General features: G+C 37.3%; 5 protein-coding genes across 11 annotated transcripts; 3 read left to right on the top strand and 2 right to left on the bottom strand.

Annotated features, from left to right (window-relative positions):
• On the bottom strand, positions 1-1636 carry LOC114870918 (sodium channel protein Nach-like). Its single transcript, XM_046288435.1, has 5 exons — positions 1503-1636; positions 1252-1444; positions 1037-1197; positions 822-965; positions 1-676 (listed from the first exon to the last, which is right to left on the bottom strand). Exons 1-5 carry the CDS (start codon positions 1634-1636, stop codon positions 1-3), a joined length of 1308 nt encoding a protein of 435 aa, XP_046144391.1.
• A 2773-nt stretch (positions 1637-4409) lies between these two features.
• Positions 4410-11587, top strand: LOC114870897 (muscle, skeletal receptor tyrosine protein kinase-like). 2 transcript variants are annotated; one of them, XM_029176113.2, is made up of 9 exons: positions 4410-4937; positions 8665-8880; positions 8966-9054; positions 9103-9264; positions 9451-9613; positions 9680-9960; positions 10071-10244; positions 10315-10473; positions 10972-11587. In XM_029176113.2, exons 1-9 carry the CDS (start codon positions 4880-4882, stop codon positions 11272-11274), a joined length of 1605 nt encoding a protein of 534 aa, XP_029031946.1. In that variant the 5' UTR covers positions 4410-4879; the 3' UTR covers positions 11275-11587. The 2 variants fall into 2 exon arrangements, with proteins under 2 accessions (XP_029031946.1, XP_029031947.1); XM_029176114.2 differs by having other exon boundaries at positions 4413-4937; positions 9124-9264.
• Positions 11588-11650: 63 nt separating this feature from the next.
• On the top strand, positions 11651-12633 carry LOC114870899 (heat shock transcription factor, Y-linked-like). Its single transcript, XM_029176117.2, is given in 4 exon segments — positions 11651-12268; positions 12366-12474; positions 12543-12578; positions 12581-12633. Coding segments are annotated over 4 exon segments (648 nt in total). The 5' UTR covers positions 11651-11818.
• On the bottom strand, positions 12299-14573 carry LOC114870898 (GPN-loop GTPase 1). Of its 2 annotated transcripts, none has more exons than XM_029176115.2 (4): positions 14381-14573; positions 13923-14174; positions 13496-13860; positions 12299-13435 (listed from the first exon to the last, which is right to left on the bottom strand). In XM_029176115.2, the coding sequence occupies exons 2-4, from the start codon at positions 14158-14160 to the stop codon at positions 12866-12868; spliced, it is 1173 nt and encodes a 390-aa protein (XP_029031948.2). In that variant the 5' UTR covers positions 14161-14174; positions 14381-14573; the 3' UTR covers positions 12299-12865. The 2 variants fall into 2 exon arrangements, with proteins under 2 accessions (XP_029031948.2, XP_029031949.2); XM_029176116.2 differs by having other exon boundaries at positions 13923-14171.
• Positions 14574-16772: 2199 nt separating this feature from the next.
• On the top strand, positions 16773-20149 carry LOC114883159 (glycoprotein-N-acetylgalactosamine 3-beta-galactosyltransferase 1). 5 transcript variants are annotated; one of them, XM_029200678.2, is made up of 7 exons: positions 16773-17215; positions 17783-17915; positions 17976-18121; positions 18195-18370; positions 18441-18648; positions 18715-18853; positions 18982-20149. In XM_029200678.2, exons 3-7 carry the CDS (start codon positions 18091-18093, stop codon positions 19526-19528), a joined length of 1101 nt encoding a protein of 366 aa, XP_029056511.1. In that variant the 5' UTR covers positions 16773-17215; positions 17783-17915; positions 17976-18090; the 3' UTR covers positions 19529-20149. The 5 variants fall into 5 exon arrangements, with proteins under 5 accessions (XP_029056511.1, XP_029056513.1, XP_029056509.1 ...); XM_029200680.2 differs by having other exon boundaries at positions 16773-17360; positions 17783-17888; XM_029200676.2 differs by having other exon boundaries at positions 16773-17360.
• The last annotated feature ends 262 nt before the right edge of the window (positions 20150-20411 follow it).

Here is a 20411-nt window from a genome sequence, read left to right as displayed (position 1 = left end):
CTATTCGATGTATTGATAGTATCTTGGATTAACATCTACTTTTGGAGGTACTTTCTCCACTACATGAACTTTTATTATATTATACTGCTTTCGAGATGATTTAATAACAGCTCCACAATAAGTTCTGAGACTAAAATAATATCCCAGTTCAACGGTTGTTAGCAAGGAATATCCTAAAAAGAGACTTGCAATACCACCAAACGATACAAGTAAATCCAAGAAACCAAATCGCATTTGCCTTATGTAAAGAGTTGTTACCCAATTTCTTAACATAATTTTGCTCATATTACTGGCTGATTTTGTTACAGTTCGGACGGTGTACGATGTATGGTCGCATGAAAGCCAACAATTACAGCGAGTCAAGTCAACATCACAGGCGTTTAAACAGGAATACTTTGATAAAGAACATTCTGCCTTATTGACGGATGGTAAGAACCATGGTAAACAATTGCATTGTTTAAATATCATGTCGATTATACAATTGATCTCGCATTCATCCAAACTTGCACCTTCCTGCTTGTACAGACATTCTCGCTGATGAAGAAGTAAGTAACGAATGTCAGGGGTCGTATATGTTATGTCAGCGATAAATTCAAGTTCCAGAGGAAAATAAGCTGTCATTATTGGTCTTTCGCCTGGCAGTGGACTTGAAAAGTTGGGTTCGGTGAAATAAAGCCTGGAAATTAAAATTATGACAAAAGTAGCTAAACTTATTTTATCCTTCACTGAGGTTGCGTCGGTAAGTACGATTCCTCAAAAGACAGTAACAAAAGAAGAGTAAAGACATGAGAATTGCTTTTTTTTCTAGATCCTTTAATTACCTGAAAGGATTGCTTAGAACTTCAAATTCAAGGCTCAATGAAGAATCTGTAATTCTAAGGGGTTCCACAGTGTTCAGTACACAGCATGCACCCACGGTAACTAGCACTGGTGTAAATAACTCGTTACACGGTATTTTTGCATTTCTATTTAAAAGAATTAGTAATATATTATTTTTCAATAGTATTTCTATAAATATGAAAAACTATATACTTACTTGTAAGCACAATTTTTAATCATATCATTGCAACTGGGTACCATTTTTTCAAAAATACTACGAAAATTATTTTTATTACCATAAGTAGTTACTAGTGATCCAAAATCAACTGTTTCCTCCCAGGTCCAGTTGTATAATTGTTCGTATATGTATATTTCGTTCTATTCAAAATTTACAAAATGAATAAAGTTCTACATTTTCAAAATGGTACGTACCTTTGGTAAATTTAAATGGCTCAATTGATTCCAACCGAAGCAGATGAAAACTTTAGGAAAGTCTATAGTAATATGTTCTGTTAGGGTATCAAATCCTGTTATAGTTGGCTCTGTTTTAAATTTGTCCCAAATGATCACGATTATAACGAAAACAGATATGATAGATGCCAATGTTAAAAGAAACCATATTATTCTGAGAAAGGAAATACCATTTCATTTTAATTAAATAAACCAAAGAATAATATAATTACCTTTCCCATTTAGGTCGAGTTGGGTCCGCAAAATATCGAAAACCATGCAAGGTGTTCTCCAAAAGGTACTCCTTCGACCGGTATTTCATACTGGAACGCAATTCTGCCAAAGATGGTTTGTAATTATACTTCATACCGATTCTTTACGTCAACTGCTTCAATCTTCTACAACAGACTTAAACTGCTCGTTTAAGCGGAAAAAATAGAATTGATTTTCTGGAATCGCATGCCAACTGCAGACATATATTATTCATATTATCTTTCGCATCAACGATACAGGGAGAAATCAGATTTTTCGACTCGCAATAGTTCTTCAGAAGAAAGAACAAATAACTGTTATTGTTCGACGAAAACGAAAGATGAACGATCGTTCCCAGGAAACTATCGATTACTATCGGTTCATTCGGGTATTGTCTTTCGAATAGACGTTTTTCCAGTTGCATCTCGTCGGTACAGGATCGGCCCATCGTGTGTGGAAATACAAACACTACTCATCTTTGTGCCAGCATCTTTATTATTTTAGACTACCCCTCTTACGACCACCATCTGCACGCATACCGACGTCGTTCCGGCCTTTGACTGTGTTCAAGAAAATTCACGAGCGACTTAAACGGGTGTAAACTACCCTCTTGATGCCTCCTTTCCTTTCGATTTCATTAGTAAGGACCCTCTTCCAAGTGGTCATTTTTTTCTAAATTAAAATAACAAATTAGAGTTTTTCAAAACAAAATTAATATGTTTGGTACCGGAAGTCCTGCCAGTTGGAGATTCTTCCATTATGGATCACTTCTCTTTCAGACCACACATTTACGGTTATTTGATAGTTTCATTTTGACAAATTTATTCATTGCCCCGAAATATCTGTAATTCTATGTGTTACAATTTCTATGAAAGCTGTTTTCATTTCTTCCCCTTTCAATCGTAAAATTCGACTAGTTATTTGTACTTCGGATATTAATGCGACTGCGAAGATTTTTCATCCCGGAATAAACGATTTGTAACAAATGTCCGTGATGGATGTTCCGTCGAAAGACATCGTAGCTTTTCGCAGATACCTATTTATAGCTTTTAAAGAGAAAAACGACGCAAAACCTTCTCGATAATAAAAAAAGCCAACCCAACTTTTATAAATATATTGAGAGAAGAAGTTTGACAGAGCCTATTTATATTTACTAAATACGTAAGGTAGGTCGATATCGGTTAAAAATGAGGATTTTTAATGGCAAATGTCGAGTGGAAGGATCGGGGACCGCTGATAAAATAATAACAATAGCTGATAGGATATAAAGGAAAGGAAAACAGGGGATCCCTTTTGTTAGGGGTCGTTTGACGCACGGCGTGGCGCGGCGTCCGAGAAAATACTTGGAAGAAAAAGAAACGGCGCTATTCTTGCGTCCAGGTGTGAGCCTGTAACGCCAATGTAAATATACAACACTTACGCTATTCTGACGGAACCTCTTCGAAAACTATTAACGTATTCCCCTCTCGCCTCCCTCGTCGCGCATTTTTTTCGTTCCGACCCATTTCTCTTACTACTGGAGCATGGGTGTGCTCCTTTGAACCCATTAAGTGGCACGTGTTAAAGAAGTCAATCAGGTAGCTGTCTTGTTGAACAGCCGACTGTGTGAACATCGTTTCGATGCTAATCATTCAACTATTTATGTCATTTTAACCCTTTCATTGTGAAAACCTATGGGAGAAAACGCTTCGTCCTCGAGGGTAGGATGCAATGGTTTACTATGACCAACTAGGAGGCTCAGAGGAGAAAGTAATTTTTCTTTCGAGAGAGGCGACCACCCCCGCTGTTCATTTTTAAATTCGCTCCCGAAGCGAACGAAGAGTTATTTGTACTGGCATGCTTACACGTTACGCCACTAATAATTAAGCAGCGTGTATCGCGATTAATTTGATACACTGGATGTCCAGAACCGGGCGCCACTCTTTCCCCACTCCGTTGAACCGTTCGTGAATGACTCGACTTTTCAGCTTCTGATCGAGATAAACAAGTGAAACCGAGTACACGACTACTTACACGAACTCTACCATCGGTGCTTGCGTGTTTCATGATTATTAATTAGATGTTACATACGTGGAAAAATGAGGCATTGCTTTTAGCTGCATAATATTATTCCAAATATCTGTTTAATATAAAACACCGATCGATCCGGCATCGAATGTGTTCAGAAAATGAAATTTTCTAAAACTTCATCTCTCCATTGTTTCGACAGTCCTTATCATCGCTGGCACGTAATAAATATTAATCGAATTGTCTTTCTTCTCCAACAACATTGACTGACAGATATATGACGAGCTCGAAATCTAATCAATTTAATATCCCAAGAAACAATGATTAATTAGAAGAGTTCGTCGACACGATGCTCGTTGCGAGTTTCTTTAATTTAACTTCAGGTAAATTCGAGTAAATCAAGTGCCTCCTGAAGAGCATGGACACGGACCGAAGGGATGGGAAGTATAGAAATGGCAGATTTTGAAATTGAGAGCTGCATACAATGTAAAGTGACTTAAATCAGTTCCAATTGGTCGTGCGTCATATACGACCGATAAAAATGCAGAAAGAAAGAAAGCGAATGCATCAGTTGACCAAGGATCGTAATGGCACCTTCTCGCATCGGTTTTGGTCAATTGGTACATTGCTCGAAACGATGGCATTATGAAATGGAGCGAAGGAAGTGAAGGGAACCGACATCCCGTAGATCCAAAGTAGACGAGACAAAAATAATATTCAAAGGTGGAGTTGGCACGTGTCTAAGATTAAAGCTGAACAACAGGCTCTACCCTTAAGGCGAGTGAAAAAATAAGAAAAAAGGCGATGAGATTACGAGGAAACGTGGCTACTGGTTGTTCGATAGCGTAGGTCGAGTCTCTGATGATGAACCACTCTCGGTGCCGCGTAAATCCTTGCTCGAAATGCGTGTGCGTTCCATGAAAACCGACCTCTCTGTGTAAGTGTGTACGTGTGACCGCGTTTCTTTGTGTTCACCAATGCGAGGGAGTTCTCGAACACGGTCTTTAGTCGTTCTTTAGTTTCGACTAAGCATCCGTCGAAGATAGAGGATCCTAGTTACACCACTTCCTCTTCCGGCTTACGGCTCGATATTTCTCTCTACGGTGTTTCATTTCGTGCCTCGAATAAGAAACTTCAAATGGGAAATTTGACAAATTTCTTGGTGCTTCCGAGACATTCGATCAGTGCGATTTATTGATCATTGTGTTTCGTTCTCTAAAAATGTGAAATTTTCATGGAATTCAAACGATGGAGTTTGGAAATGAACGAACGTTAGAGTGTCAATGATAATTCTTATCGATAAAGTGTTAATAATAAAGGTTTTCTTCCATTTTGCTTTCTTCTATAAGCGATGGAACGACGGAGGATACCGCGAAGAAGAGGCCTTTCCTCAGCGGAAACCCGAACTGGTAGGTTTCTTATTATTTTCATGAAATTTTCCCTTCGGAATGCTTGGAATTTCGTTCAGAAATTGCACAATTTTATTCTGTCTCTCGTTGTTTATAAACAACGAACTGGAAATATAGAAACGTTCAAAGGTTGATTTTACTTTTCTGATAAGAAGCTGGTAAATAACCAACTTCGTGAAACGAACTGGAATTCCACATTCTTTTATACAGAGAAAATTAAATTAATCACTTTTGAAAAAGAATTTAATTATTTGCTCCGCTAATTGAACGACCGTAAACCGGACTTGTTAGGTCAAAATTGCTAGCATTGCATAAAAGAAGATAATTTCTTGTAACAGTGCGATAAGAAAATAAAAATAACTGATTTCCCGATCGAGCTGAAAAATATAACAAACCGCGCTTTCATTTAAATTCGATAATATTTAAATGATCCCTTGCCAATATAGGAATCGCAACCATTAATCTAATGATCCAAGGAACAGAGTCGCGTTGTGTGGCCATTTCTGAAAAACATCGCGAAAAATGAAGAAATTAATATGAAACGCGTATTCATTCAACGTGAAAATTATTACAAACACGATAAATATAATAAATTGATGTTTCTAGTTGTGATTCATCGTTAGTTGTTATTTGTTTTGGTTTTCAGAACTTCTATGATTTCTATGTAGATGACGGTATTAATTATTCTAGCATTACTATTATTATTATTATTATTATTATTATAGTATTTTCTATATTTTACTATTATTACTATCCTCTTCTTCCATCGTTCGATCATAAATAACGCTAACCTGCATCGGTGCAGAATGTTCTCCGGTTTCTTTAGTTCCATAAATATGTTGAAAATGAAATGGGTTCAAGTACGAGTCGTAATGTCGAAAAAGATAAAGCCACATTTAACCGTATCTCTATTGGAACAAATGGTCAACTACTTCTCGAAAGGCTAAGAAGAAAGGAAAAAAAAAGGAACGTAAAAAATGACCCTGTTTTTCTGAGTTCAAACTTATCTTTAATATCGACTTGTTCGACCTTTACGATAAAGGTAACCCAAGATGATAACCACGTGTTCTACGTTAACATCCTCTAGTAAGAATAAAAGTAACAATATGTAACGTAAACAATTGATTGATAATAATAATAGTAAGCTTAAAATTATTTATTATAAATATTTCAGTATTTAACTTGAAGGGTCAGCTGATATTTTTAAGAGGGCCAAGCTTACCCTTCCTTCTTTAACACTAATCAATTGTTCACTAATCAAACAAGATAATATTTATCGGGATTGAAGTGAATTTTGGAAGAAAATATTGTTGTATACAGTAGGCTGGAGTCATTGTTTGCTTGGTATTATATTACAAACAAGTAATAACGATGACACATCGTGAAAAGGGAAGGAAGGGAGTTGCTCATCGTCATGTTAATCCTCTGAATGTCGTAACACAGCTCATCGTATTTTCACGTCCCTACAGGATATGCTTGATTGGACATGATGCCGCAAACATACTTACACTAAATCCTATGGAAAATAAACAAACGTCAGAACGCATTGTTTAGTATCTTTAAATAAAATAATGAAACAAGAGTTATTAAAAATTTGCTTTATTAATAAATAATTGATTCTGATAAGGTATACGTATACACAAGCAAGCACATTTATTTGCAAATCCGAGGTTTAGAACAGAGACTACAATAGGGGCATTATATGCGCGGGTGGTTCATCCTCCGAAACTGAATCGTCCCCCATAAAGATCGTTCGCGATATCTTCACAGAACTGACCAAAGCTGTTTTGTTTATCGGTTAATGTTAAAAATAAATCCATTAAATCCGATACTAATTACTCGTAATAACTGATTTCAAATGAATCTATTTCAAATCCAGCATAACTTCAACCTCGACATTTTTTTTTTAAATTTCTTTTCTTTCTCCCTAAGGGATGTTATCAATTCTTGAAACTTTATTTAAACGAATATTTTATATATATTTTAAGTTACGAACTAGAACTTGAAAGTAATGTCATCTAGGGAACCCTAGGATTCCGTGGAAAACAAAATGTAACCAGCCCTGACTATCAGTTAAAAAGAATTCACAGAACGGTCGAGTCTTTTAATTACGTCTAATTAACACGATTAAACGTAAACCTGATAGAAAAGAACAAGGATAATTTTCCCCACAACTTTGCGTCAAAGTACGATAGATATCACGGGTCATTCGTTCACCCATCGACAGCTTCCACGTACCACTAATAACGACAAAGTTCAGAGGTCATCAATGATGTAGGTAACAACATTGTTCAAGAGATGACTGCTAATAAAAACATTACTATTAAACAGAATACGTATTCGTAGCTGGAAACTTTTACCATTGATTTCTATACTTCCGCGTGTCCGTCTGATAAATCGACACATTTTCGTGGAATTGCAGTTTCTAGGACACTCATTGTTGATTACAAACATTCTGATGTGCATTGTTTGCTGAAAAGTTGAAGCTTCCTTTGTAAAAGTGTAACGAAACGTCACTTAACTAAGAAACAATTTTAGTTTATTAGATTTATTCTGTAATATATTTATTTCGTTCGAGTACCTCCATTAGAATATCCCTAGACCGATTTGAAAAGTTACCAGATACAGTAGCGACGATGGATTCTTGATTTCAAAGAAAGCTACCGGTCAATTTCCAAGTATCCGGACCGTTTCGATTCCATTTAAATGCATCGTTCCTTTTCGAGAATACCGAAACTCGTGGGTATTCGGTGGAAGAGGAACGATGAAATGGTGGTATAGATGCATAGGATGGCAGGGAATAACGGGGGCGATAATAGGTACACATAGCGAGACTCGTTGTCGGGGGGCGCTGACCGCAGAGATAACGCTTTGACCCGTTACAAGCTTCAAGCACGAAATGAATGCCTTCACTGTCTCATCCAAGTCGGGCCCAATCCAAATATGTAGCCCTTTTTCTTACCAGCTCGCCCTTTATTAAACCGTCGGTCGTTTAAGTTCGCCCGCTTCACCTTAACCCGTCTTCCATTTTGCCGCATCTCGAACGCGCTCTCTCCACAGCGTCGTCGATTCCGTGCTCGGTGCAGATTAATAACTCGCTTTACCAATTCAATTTAGCAGGTTACTTAAAAAATTGAAACATCGTCGTCCATTGGACAGTGCGGTCGGCTGTTCTCCTGGTACCGAGCTGACATGATTGGAGGAAGTGGTAGAGAAGGATAGTGCGACAGAGACAAACATACCTAACTCGCTTCAAAATGGCGTCGCTTGCATGAATTAATACCGAAGAATTATGAGTTATTCGTTTATTGGGAACAATTTATGTACTTTTTTGATAGATTCTTATGACGCGCGAACGTAGGAACTTTTTTGTAGATATTCTAGCAGTAATTATTTTTTATTGCTAGCTGGGACTTACTTAATCCCACGCCATTTGCAAGCGGGATAGCTTTGTCCATCCTTGTCTGCCTCCGCCTCCAATCATGCTAACTTGGTACCAGCAAAACAACCGACAGCACTGACCAATGAATGGCTTTGTTTTAATTTTTAAATATCCCGCGAAGTACGAATGACCGTGAACCGATATTTAAATTGAAGGAAGAAGTACGAATCCAAAAGGAAAGTATTAGATACTCGGACTTCCACGATAGATAAAGCAGCCTTTATTTACCCTTAAACCCATTAGATAGTGACACAATTGGAGATAACGCGTTAAATATTGTTCCAGATTTATCGACGAGTTCGTCCACTCAGCAATCGGAAGTAATAGTGAGGTTACAGCCTATCAACGGGAACTCGGAGATCACAGGATGCAAAGATCGACCTCACATTTGTGGAAAAGAGGCGGCTTGTCGTAGTTTCGACGACAACACGTCCAAGTGCGTCTGCCCCCATGATTTATCCCCTCCGACGACGGACCTGAAGTGTCCGAACCGTTTAATAGGTCCGAACGATACATTTTCGTGCAATCTTTAGCATTTGTAAACGTGCAAAGAATTTAACAAGTATACTTTCTTTTCTTCTTTCAGTTCCCTTAACCCCTCGACCCATACCTAATATAATACCCCCAAATGGTAACTCTACCAATAGCACAACCGCTCTTCCAGAAGCTGAACAGGTAAATTATTTGAAATTACCTGCAATCTTTTGCAAACATAGTTTGTAGTATTTTCATACTGTCCAACAGGTGGAGCGGTCAAGACAAAGGGTACCTGAAATAATAGGAATTGCTCTAGCTTTCGTCGCGGTATTAGCAATATTGTTGAGCATAGTTTACTGCGTGAAGAAACGGAGTTACAACGTGAAATCGCAGAGGAATTCTCTGGATGTATGTCGATTAAATTACATTTTAATTAAACCTCGAGGAAATGAAAGCATTACGCGTATAGTAACAGCAATAGTAACAGCCGTATCTCGTGATCGGATGTTCAGAGGTTGACGTTGGATCACGCGATACGGCCTTAGCTCGTCGATACGAAATCGATAAAGAATAATTTCCATACGTTCGCTTCAGGGAACACCAATGAACCTAAAAAAGGGACTACTACTAGCGAATAAGTACACACCTAATCCACAGTATTTCAGCTGCGCTTCGCCGGAAGTACCGATTCTGCAGCGCGAATCTCTCATGTTCCTCCAGGACATTGGCGAGGGTTGCTTCGGGAAAGTGTATAAAGGTAGAAACGAATCATTAAATCGAGAAGCCCGATAGAAAAATGAGAACGATCGTTTCATTTTATCAGGAGAATTAAGCACCGGAGAATCGAAGGAGATCGTTGCCATAAAGGTGCTGAAGGACAGCGCGTCGCGCGAGGCTGAGGAAGACTTTATGCGAGAGGTCGACATCATGTCCACGTTTGGACATCGAAATATTTTATCCCTGAAAGGGGTGGTGCTTCGCGACGGAAACAGCAGCCCTTGGATGGTATTCGAATATATGCCCTTCGGAGATCTTGCTGAAGTTCTGCGATCGAACTCCCGACAGCTTAGATCGTCGAAACCAGGTCTGCAACCTTTGACTCAGGTAATTGCTCTAACAAAGCGGTATATATTTAACCCTTTTCTTTCAGAATTTTATTACTAATGAAATTTGATTGCATAAAACCATTCATGGATTAATTTCGCATGTTTCAGGAATCTCTGCACTGGATAACGATCCAAATCGCGGCTGGTATGACTTATCTATCGGGTCAGAGATTCGTCCATCGAGATCTGGCTTGCAGAAATTGTCTCGTCGGCGAGGATCTGATCGTGAAGATCGCAGATTTCGGGATGTCACGAGACGTATACACTTGCGACTATTATAAGGTACATAGGAATAACAGATTCGCAAAACTGGATCCTTAAGCAACGAGTGAAATTATTTTCTTCCTTACAGATAGGAGGTTCTAGACTTCTACCCGTTCGATGGATGTCACCTGAAAGTGTGATGTACGGTCGTTTCACCCTGGAAAGTGACGTCTGGAGTTTCGGGGTTGTTTTATGGGAAGTCTACTCTTTCGGGAAACAACCGTACTACGGGCACAACAACGAGGAGGTGAGAAAAAATCGAATGCAATATACAGGGTGTTCGACAACGATGGGCAAAATTTTAAGGGGTGATTCTAGGGATCAAAATAAGACGAAAATCAAGAATAACGAAATAGCGTTTGCGGCTTTGTTTTCCAGTAATTAACGTTTAAAGATTCGAGTAAAAGCGCCTGAAACCTGCAACCCGCCCAGCACCGACGTCTGAACGTCAGGTCAGCAGGGGAAGGTACAGTCATAAACAAGAACCTTCCCCTGCTGACCTGACGTTCAGTCGTCGGTGCTGGGCGGGTTGCAGGTTTCAGGCGCTTTTACTCGAATCTTTAAACGTTAATTACTGGAAAACAAAGCCGCAAACGCTATTTCGTTATTCTTGATTTTCGTCTTATTTTGATCCCTAGAATCACCCCTTAAAATTTCGCCCACCGTTGTCGAACACCCTGTATATATTCTTATTTTTCCTAGCTATTTCGATTAATTTATAAGTTGTTGCTCATCGTTATTTCAGGTAGTTAAATTGATATTCCAAGGAATAATGCTGATCCCACCGGAAGGATGTCCGCCGTTCGTGTGCCAATTAATGAGGGAATGTTGGAAAACTGATCCGAAAGACAGAATAAAATTCGCTGAGATATTAGAGAGGCTTGAGAAAGCGAAAGATAAATCCATCCAACAGTATACGTTGCCGAGGCCACCTCAAGGACCAGTTACCATTCGTACACCGGATGTTCTTGATCCTGACGGCTATTTACTGCCAGCCCCAACCAAACCCCACGAATATTTGCAAACTTTACCAGCCTTATCGGACTGAATCATTCATTGATAACGATGACAGAGATTAAAGTCTATGATATCAGGGAACTCGTGAAAGTTCGACGAACTTTCGTTGTCCAGGAAATAGTATTAATACGTTTGTAATGCTAAGGGAATGTAACATATGTACTTTGAAATAATTTATTATTAACTAGGGATCAGAAAGGGAATTGTACATGATTGTTACACGTTCGTACCGTAGAATTCCATCCGTGAACATCGCTTCCTCTATTCGATATTTTTACAAATACGAAAGATGTTTCCAGCATACGCGATCATTGTATTAAATAATAAAATTTTTATTAAATTTCTGTAAAGAATATTTCTTACCAGACGGTTCACTTCTAATTTCTATTCATAATTCGATCAAATATGTTTATTAAATCATAGGGCCAGATTAAATTTGAAAATGGTGGAAACGAAGAAATATTGTTGCTGTGATACGATAGTCTTTTGTTCACGAAAGATACACCTATACCAGCAGACTTGCAGTGTCCGTTCTTTTTCAGACGTGTTCTATCCGTTCCGATCGAATAATCAGAATGTACGACGATTGCATATTCCTTTCACTGAGATTTCCCCAAAAGTTATGGAGGATCGTGAACGAATGCAAGAGCGGTGCCATTCGATGGAGCCTGAACGGGAACACGATCCTCCTCGACTACAAGAAGTTCCAAGAACAATATCTGGACGCGGGTAATTCCATCTTCAAAACGAAGAACATCACCAGTTTCATCAGGCAGTTGAATCTCTACGGTTTCCGAAAGGTTACCTCGCACAATCGTGACCCAATATGCAACTCCCATAATCCGGATGTACACGAATTTCTTCACGAGAACTTTCGCACCGGAAGGCCGGATCTCCTGTCCAGAGTGTATAGAAAAACCGCTGGAAAAGTGAAACACTGTCACCGTGTTAGTTTGAAAAATCCCACCGAAGCCGAGTTTCTGAACAAGGACTCTGATCACGTGTCGCGTTTGCACATGTGTCGGGTAATTGGATTAATGATTTTAACATCGATATCGAAATTGATCATTTATTTAATTATTTCAATCGCCGATCTCTAAAATTCTCCACTCTTTTACACAGTTGGCATTAACGAAAACCCTAGAACAGATAGCGCTGGAATATCAAAAAGCGCATAACCATTCGACTAAAGAAAAACATTCCTTAAACTCTTTAAACCCCCAAGAGAAAGGTATTATAACGAGGATACTTAAATGATAAACTAGACGGTTAAATTAATACTAATTGTACAAATTTCAGTATTCGGTCTTGACTTGTACAGTAATCAAGACCACGAAGAGAACACCAATTGGATTACGAGAAATCCGGTATCAATTTCTTCGAAAAATGATCATTCAGGCAGCAGGCGATTCACTCCGAGCGTTTATGTACAATGGACAGATTTTTCAAAAAATACTAATTGATTTAAGCTTTCTGTACTATCGATATCATTGTAGCATTCGACTATCCTTAAAAGAATTATTTAAAATAGTAATTCACTGTACTCGTAGTATAAAATACATCACTCGCTTCTTTAGAAGAAAATTTATTTATAAAAATAAAAATAATTATTTCTACAGAAACTATGTATCGCTAGTGGTACCGGACTGATTAGCCATCTGTTTACTTTGCTGCATTTTATGCCTATTTAAGAAATTTCTGAACGTCTCTGCTTCCTTCTTTTCCTCCTCGTCCTCTTCTTCTTTATAGGGATTTTCAGTCCCTTCCTCGTCCTCGCTCGATTCGTTACCAGCATGTTTTAAATATATATCTGAAATTTCTCTTCCGCTGTTGAGCGTTGTTACGAATGGTACACTTTCTCCTACAGCTTGTCCAGTTGCCTTCTGAAGCTGTTCCGCTTCTGTCTTTCGTCTCTGAGCATCCCGTTTAATCTTCATCTTTTCCCAATCTCTTTTATACTCCTTATCGTACTCTTCCACAGCATCCTTGACGAGTTCAAAGAACTTAGTAATACCTGCACCTGTTGCGGCAGAAACACCACAGCTACGTAAATGACTGTAAAATTCATCGAGCGTCAGTGCCATACTGCGCGTTAAGTTACTGATGTAGCTCGTCTCCGAATCCAACGCTTCTTGAAACGCTTCGAAATCATGCATCCATTCTACTGCGTAACTGTGCTCAACGATATCAATCTTAAAATTCATTGTTATAAATTAGTACATGAAAAAATTATTGATCAAACTTATAATTACCTTGTTCATGGCAATGATAAACGGTAGTTTAGTTTTGTAGAGTATAGAACATGCATAGAGCATGTTAGACATGAACGTGACGGGATTAACGCTTCTCACGGTGTCTAGCACGTAAACCACGATCGTTGGAAACTCGGATGCTAGAGCTTCTGTTATAATTGTTCCACTTGCTGACCATGTGAATACTTCAATTTGTCCAGGTGTGTCCAAAATTACATATTCGTGCTCTTTACCTGCTTTGTCAATAAGATCTATAACTTGATCAAATTTTGTAGAAAAAAGATTCAAGGCTGTGACAATACCACCATTTGGACCTAAACTGTATTGTTTCATTACTTCTTTGTAATTGACAGTGTCCCTAATGTCTGCAACACAGAGTATGAAATGAAATATATGGTACAGTTAAATCTAATAACATTATAGGTACCTATATTTGCAGGATAAGGGACCTCTTTGCATGCAGGATCCAAATTTATTACATATGGCTTTCCTGTGTTATATAATACAGAAACAAGTCTTTGTACAAATGTTGTTTTTCCTGAACCAGCCATTCCAAGAACAATTATGCATGATGGTTTCTTTTTTGTAGTAGCATCAGTTGTACAATTTGTTGAGGAACTGTTTGGTTTTTCAGAAGAATCAGAACTATCCATAGGCTCAGACATTTTTGATTTTGCTACTACAAACACAAATGAAAATGTAAGATAATATTGCACATATTAATATATTATAAATTAAGCGTATATTAGTATTATCAATATTCTTAGAAAAATGATATAACATTATCAAAATTAAGTGCCACTCTTTCTTTATTTATTTCGCACAAATTTTATGAACATAGATGTATGTATGTATAAGATTTGGAGTTCTTTCTTGACAACACACCTGAAATTTTAAAACCTATTACAACATTCTGTTTTCCAAATTAATTAAATGTTGTTATATTGTGTCAGATTGTTTCAGATGTAATTTAACATAAAAATATTCTAAACGTTTTTTGCCAGTAACCTAACCTCACCAATAGATTATAAACACTAGTAGACCTATTGGCCACAGATCCAACAAGACTGGGGCATGCCCAGTGACTATAGATAGTAGAAGACTGGACATGCCATTGTTACCGAAGGGTGGCCATTTTTGGGGAGTGCGGCTACCCAGTACGAAGAGAGGTTTCCACAGTCGGCATAACAGTCGTGCCTGTTTTGCCAGTTCTTCTATTACCATACCTCACTGGCACCTTATCGATTATGGTAAGGTGTAGAGACGCAAATACTATTCACGTCACTTTTCGCATGCACCTAAATGACACACGGATGCTACCAGTGACTAGAACGAAGTCAAACCACATCAGTCCTACACCGACCGTCGAGGGGTGCGGATCTACCTCTTATAGACATACACATATTTTATTTTCTGTGTTTATTTAATTTACTGTATTTCGCTCCCTAGCTTATTAAATAAACTCATTACGAGGAACAAGGTGTTGATTTTATTACTCCTGTGTGTCTCACCTATTATTTTATCCTTTTCCGTATCTTTTTCATCCCTGTATTCCTTACATCACTACATCCCTTATATCTTTGCATATCTTATACCCCGCAGCCCTTATAATCCTACATCCCCTACATTTCTGCACCCCCTATGCAGACATCCCTTACATCGCTGCATCTCCTACATCTATGCATCCTTTATATCCTTGCATCCTGTACATACAACAATGTTGTAATACGAGAAATTCAAAGTCTCTGACGTAATCGACAACGTTGCAAAACCAGAAACAGTTTTTGAACAAATTTAGTTCCTATTTTTGCCGCCAGAGGGCGCTGATTCGACATCGAAAATTTAGTTCGCATATTTCCCGCTAGAGGGCCAAAATTTCGGATTGATTTAGTTCCTTTTTTTGACACCAGAGGGCGCTGATTCAACATCGAAAATTTAGTTCGCATATTTCCCGCCAGAGGGCCAAAATTTCGGGTTGATTTAGTTCCTTTTTTTGATATCAGAGGGCGCTGATTCGACATCGAAAATTTAGTTCGCATATTTCCCGCCAGAGGGCCAAAATTTCGGATTGATTTAGTTCCTTTTTTTGACACCAGAGGGCGCTGATTCGACATCGAAAATTTAGTTCGCATATTTCCCGCCAGAGGGCCAAAATTTCGGGTTGATTTAGTTCCTTTTTTTGATACCAGAGGGCGCTGATTCGACATCGAAAATTTAGTTCGCATATTTCCCGCCAGAGGGCCAAAATTTCGGGTTGATTTAGTTCCTTTTTTTGATACCAGAGGGCGCTGATTCGACATCGAAAATTTAGTTCGCATATTTCCCGCCAGAGGGCCAAAATTTCGGGTTGATTTAGTTCCTTTTTTTGATAACAGAGGGCGCTGATTCGACATCGAAAATTTAGTTCGCATATTTCCCGCTAGAGGGACAAAAATTCAAAATTCAAAATTCAAAAATGTGAAAAATGTGAGGCTTTACTTACCCTTACTCGAATCAGTTTTTATAATATATTTATTATAAGTGTTGCCGGGTTATAAGGGATGCCGGGATGTAAGGGGTGCTGGGTTGTAAGGGGTGCAGGGATGTAAGGGGTGCTAGGATGTAAAGGGTGCAGGGTTGCATGGAGTGCAGGGATGTAAGGGGTGCAGATATAGGATTAAAATAATCAATAACATGATAATAAAATCTTTTCAATGAGTTTATTCAATAAGCTTTGAAGATAAATACAGTAAATTAAATGAACGCAGATAATGGAACGCAGAAAAATCGAAAGTGCGGCAGGAGAATCGCAGAAGAATCGCGGGTGCGGCAGGAGAGGGATTGGTAAAACAGGCACGTTCGTCATATCGATTGTGTTCCGTATATACAAAACCCCAAAATCATGATCCCTCGCGAACAAAGGCATATCGAGTCTTCTGGTATAGGTAATGTTGATACCGACCAGTGACATACCTTTATTTTCGAAAAATCAGGATTTTGGGGCCCCAGACACCCCAGGATGATATGTCGGTAAGCTGTCATTGGTGCTTCGGGGTCCTAGACACCGCTTGATAATATGTCGATATGCAGTCGTGACGTTTCGGGGTCCCAGACACCCCATGATAATACGTCGGTATGCAGCCGTTGGTGCTTCGGGGTCCCTGACGCCCCAAAATGACCTTAGGTCGAAAAGTAGAGTTACCAGTGCTTTGGGGTCCCTAACACCCCAAACCGTATATGCACATACAGAGCAATGAACATCAAGGGACGCCGGTCTACCTACTTGTAGTCACTGATTAAAACTTGATGGGAACTTTTATTGCTATGCTAGTAGGCTTGTTGATTGAATTTTTCAACAGTACAAATATAGTTGCGAATATCAATTAAACAAGCACGTGACAGATAATCTTGTTTACTGGATTATGTAACCAATAATATTTTACTGTAATCACAAATGAAATAGCGTTAAGTGTAAGGCATGAATAGACATTACGTGCGTATTAAAAAAAACAATACCTACACTGAAAAAATTATGATCAGAATGAAAATTGGAAACTATCAAAAAATTCGTTTAGTTGCACATATTCAATGAAAGAATCGAATTATACTACAGAATTTATTAAGTGTAAATTGCAAATGCAAGGATGCAATACTTTGAAAATTTGTATGGAAATATGTACGTGCATGTGCATATATGTTAATTATGCATTTCTTTGCAATGCAGAAGCAACACCATATTAGGTACATATATATTCATATGTATTTGGTGGTATATGGTTTTCGATAAGATAAACGTATTTCGAAGAGATTTTCTTTCTTATTTCTTATAATTATGAATCTCTTTCCATTTTATGGCACGTCTAACTCCTGTTTTGTATTTACCGACGTAAGTAACTAAAGTTTATTTAAGATCAGACTAACTACTGATAAGATTACAAATCTTACACATATGTATTATCGATTTATGGTTCATGTCTATTACAATTTTATCCTATGTAAAACTTCCTTATGATGATATAAAAGGGTTAAAAAAATACATGAAAATCAGTTAAGTGTTGTGACAGTAGGATCACCATAATTAGAAATACTTTTATTTCTAATATATATATTTAGCTATATCATAATTTTTTTCATATTATCTTTTATCTTTAAATGATTAGTTATAATTTCTGTAATCAGTAATTATTTATTTTAGTGATAGTCCAAATTGCTAAAAGTATAAATATTTTTAATGTTATTAAAATAAAAGTAGAAATTTAAAATTGTAATGTTAAAAAGAAAATACTTACGAATGTATTTTATTTTCAGAAACAGTCTACCAATTTTATAACATTTTTAATATAAGGTATACTATTCAAGTAGCAAGTAGCATGTTCACAAAATGGCCAAGATAACTTCGGGTGTGAGCTTAACGGTAGAAAATTATTTTGGTATTTGAAAGGTATAGTAGTAATTTGTTCTTTTGATAATGATAAGATTAACATTTCTTAATGAATTACAGAAACTTCGTGTAATTAAAGATCACACAATGCATACCTGTTAATAGCAGAAAGGAAACAAAAGCTTTGCGCTAACTATAATGCTTTTCTTTCTATTAAAATAAATAATTGTGTACCATGGTTCGACAAAGGCTCCCAAATATTAATGGTAACAGCTTTGGATAAAAATATGTGAAAAAATCGTAACTGCTTTAACTGAACAACCTTTATCTTTAACATAGGTGTTAGAAATAGTAAACATCTTGTATTAACGCTTATTACTGGTGTAATTTTTGGATTTCTCTCAGCGTGCCTTCTAAAAGCATCTACAAGAGATGTGCCATATATATTTAATTGGTTTTCTGGTAACCTTCCACTTTCAAGAGACCCACATCATTATTCAGAGTTGGAATCAGAGGTGCGAATACATTATCTGTAATTTGTAGCTTTCTTGTTCACATTTGTAATGTCATGGATACACGTAACAGGTTGGACCTGAAACAGAAGTAAAATTTCATGGGGCGGATGAAGATTTCCATAAAGGTGAAGATAAAGTCGCGCAGGATCTTGCAAAAAGAGTACGCGTACTTTGTTGGATCATGACAGGGCCTAAAAATCATCAAAGTAAAGCGCAACACGTGAAAGCGACATGGGGCAAACGTTGCAATATTCTTTTGTTTATGAGCTCTGTTGAAGGTAAATTATAATAAGTTCACCATTGAAAAGAAATATTTGAATTAATATTAAATTTATTATGTCCAGATATAAATTTACCTGCAGTTGCTCTGCCGGTAAAAGAAGGGAGAGAAAATTTATGGGCAAAAACCAAAGAAGCTTTTAAATATGTTTATGAAAAGTATAAAGACGAAGCTGATTGGTTTATGAAGGCTGATGATGACACGTTAGTAATCTATGTTTTACATTTTTCTTTCGCGCCACTTTTCAAATCCACTAAACGCGGGAAAATTTGAAATAGTGACTGAAAAGGAGCAATGTATATCTAAAATAAAATTCACGATACATTTTCAGATATGTGGTGGTAGAAAATCTACGGTATATGCTTTCATCATATGACCCAAGTTCGCCGCTGTATTTTGGCTGCAGGTTTAAGCCGTTTGTGAAGCAGGGATACATGAGCGGCGGTGCAGGATATGTGCTTAGTAAAGAAGCTTTGCGAAAATTCGTGGAGGAAGCTTTGCCCGACAAGACAAAGTGTCGGGGGGACAACGGCGGCGCGGAAGATGTAGAAATGGGAAAGTGTCTTGAAAAGATAAACGTTAAAGCAATGGACACGCGAGATCCCCATGGTCGTGGACGATTTTTTCCTTTCGTACCGGAACACCATTTAATTCCAAATCATGTGGATAAGAATTTTTGGTACTGGAAGTACATTTACTACGATACCAAAGATGGTCTCAACTGTTGTTCCGATAGCGCTATATCCTTTCATTACGTATCACCAAATATGATGTACGTTCTGGAGTACTTAATTTATCACTTAAGGCCATATGGAATCACGCATAGCGTGGAAAAACCTACTGCGGATCAGTCAACTACAGTATTCACTGAATACTAGTCTATCTACAATATTAATCAAAATACTATAAATATAAATCATTGATGCATATGATGGCATATCACTTGCTATACACTACTGATGAGTAAATTTATCGTTAACAAGTGTCAGAATATAACGAAGAATTCAGATTCATTTGTAAATTTTGACACATTGAAATTATTCAGAAATCTTCAAAATGATAAAAATCCATAAATTATATATTGTTGTATTTAAAAAAGAAAAACTTATGGAAAATGTTTAAAAAATATTTTCCATAACAGTTGAACTGTACATCTTTAAACCCATCAGTAATAGCAAGTATAATTATAATTTTATTCCTCTCTGTTGTCACGTCATGACACTAGTCTATTTAGACCAACGAATTAAACGTTAATATATTCACCAAAAGATGAAACGTGTGATACATACGGTATTTCATAATGATATATATAATATATATATATACATATAGATATAATGTTTATACGTACCTACATGTAATGATGAGAAATTTCTAATTTCATTCATCATTATTTAAGAGTCGAGTAAAATGTACACTATTCTATAAATAAATGTTACAAGCGCATTAGAATTGATCTTTTTCTACCAACGAAACAATAAAGGAAAATGTAACAAGTATTCTAGAAAGATCTATTTTTCAATTAAATAAAAGACGTGTAATCTAAACTAAAAGATTTCTTTTTATAAATTGAACGTTAAATATTATATTACTAGTAACTTATCAAGAACTTGGTAAAATTCTTTGTAGAGAAACAACATAACGAATGTTTGAAGAAACGGAGAGGTGGTGATGTTTCCGATGATCCCTTTCGATTGCAATAAACATTACAGGGAACGTTGTTTGCAACATCAGAACTGCAAGACACAGAAAATCGCGTGT

This window comes from Osmia bicornis, chromosome 1, assembly GCF_907164935.1.
Source record: "Osmia bicornis bicornis chromosome 1, iOsmBic2.1, whole genome shotgun sequence".
Taxonomy (NCBI): domain Eukaryota; kingdom Metazoa; phylum Arthropoda; class Insecta; order Hymenoptera; family Megachilidae; genus Osmia; species Osmia bicornis.
This window is presented reverse-complemented; position numbering and strand designations above follow the sequence as displayed.

Coding starts and splice junctions, on each gene's coding strand:
- LOC114870918 (XM_046288435.1), bottom strand. CDS start 1,636: ATGAAGTATAATTACAAACCATCTTTGGCAGAATTGCGTTCCAGTATG. Junction 966..1,036: donor ATTAAAAATTGTGCTTACAA/GTAAGTATATAG, acceptor TCTTTTAAATAG/AAATGCAAAAATACCGTGTA. Junction 677..821: donor GTTCTAAGCAATCCTTTCAG/GTAATTAAAGGA, acceptor TTTAATTTCCAG/GCTTTATTTCACCGAACCCA.
- LOC114870897 (XM_029176113.2), top strand. CDS start 4,880: ATGGAACGACGGAGGATACCGCGAAGAAGAGGCCTTTCCTCAGCGGAA. Junction 4,938..8,664: donor CTCAGCGGAAACCCGAACTG/GTAGGTTTCTTA, acceptor ATATTGTTCCAG/ATTTATCGACGAGTTCGTCC. Junction 9,961..10,070: donor GTCTGCAACCTTTGACTCAG/GTAATTGCTCTA, acceptor CGCATGTTTCAG/GAATCTCTGCACTGGATAAC.
- LOC114870898 (XM_029176115.2), bottom strand. CDS start 14,160: ATGTCTGAGCCTATGGATAGTTCTGATTCTTCTGAAAAACCAAACAGT. Junction 13,861..13,922: donor CCCTTATCCTGCAAATATAG/GTACCTATAATG, acceptor TCTGTGTTGCAG/ACATTAGGGACACTGTCAAT. Junction 13,436..13,495: donor TTATCATTGCCATGAACAAG/GTAATTATAAGT, acceptor ATGAATTTTAAG/ATTGATATCGTTGAGCACAG.
- LOC114883159 (XM_029200678.2), top strand. CDS start 18,091: ATGGTTCGACAAAGGCTCCCAAATATTAATG. Junction 18,649..18,714: donor GTTTATGAGCTCTGTTGAAG/GTAAATTATAAT, acceptor TATTATGTCCAG/ATATAAATTTACCTGCAGTT. Junction 18,854..18,981: donor ATGAAGGCTGATGATGACAC/GTTAGTAATCTA, acceptor ATACATTTTCAG/ATATGTGGTGGTAGAAAATC.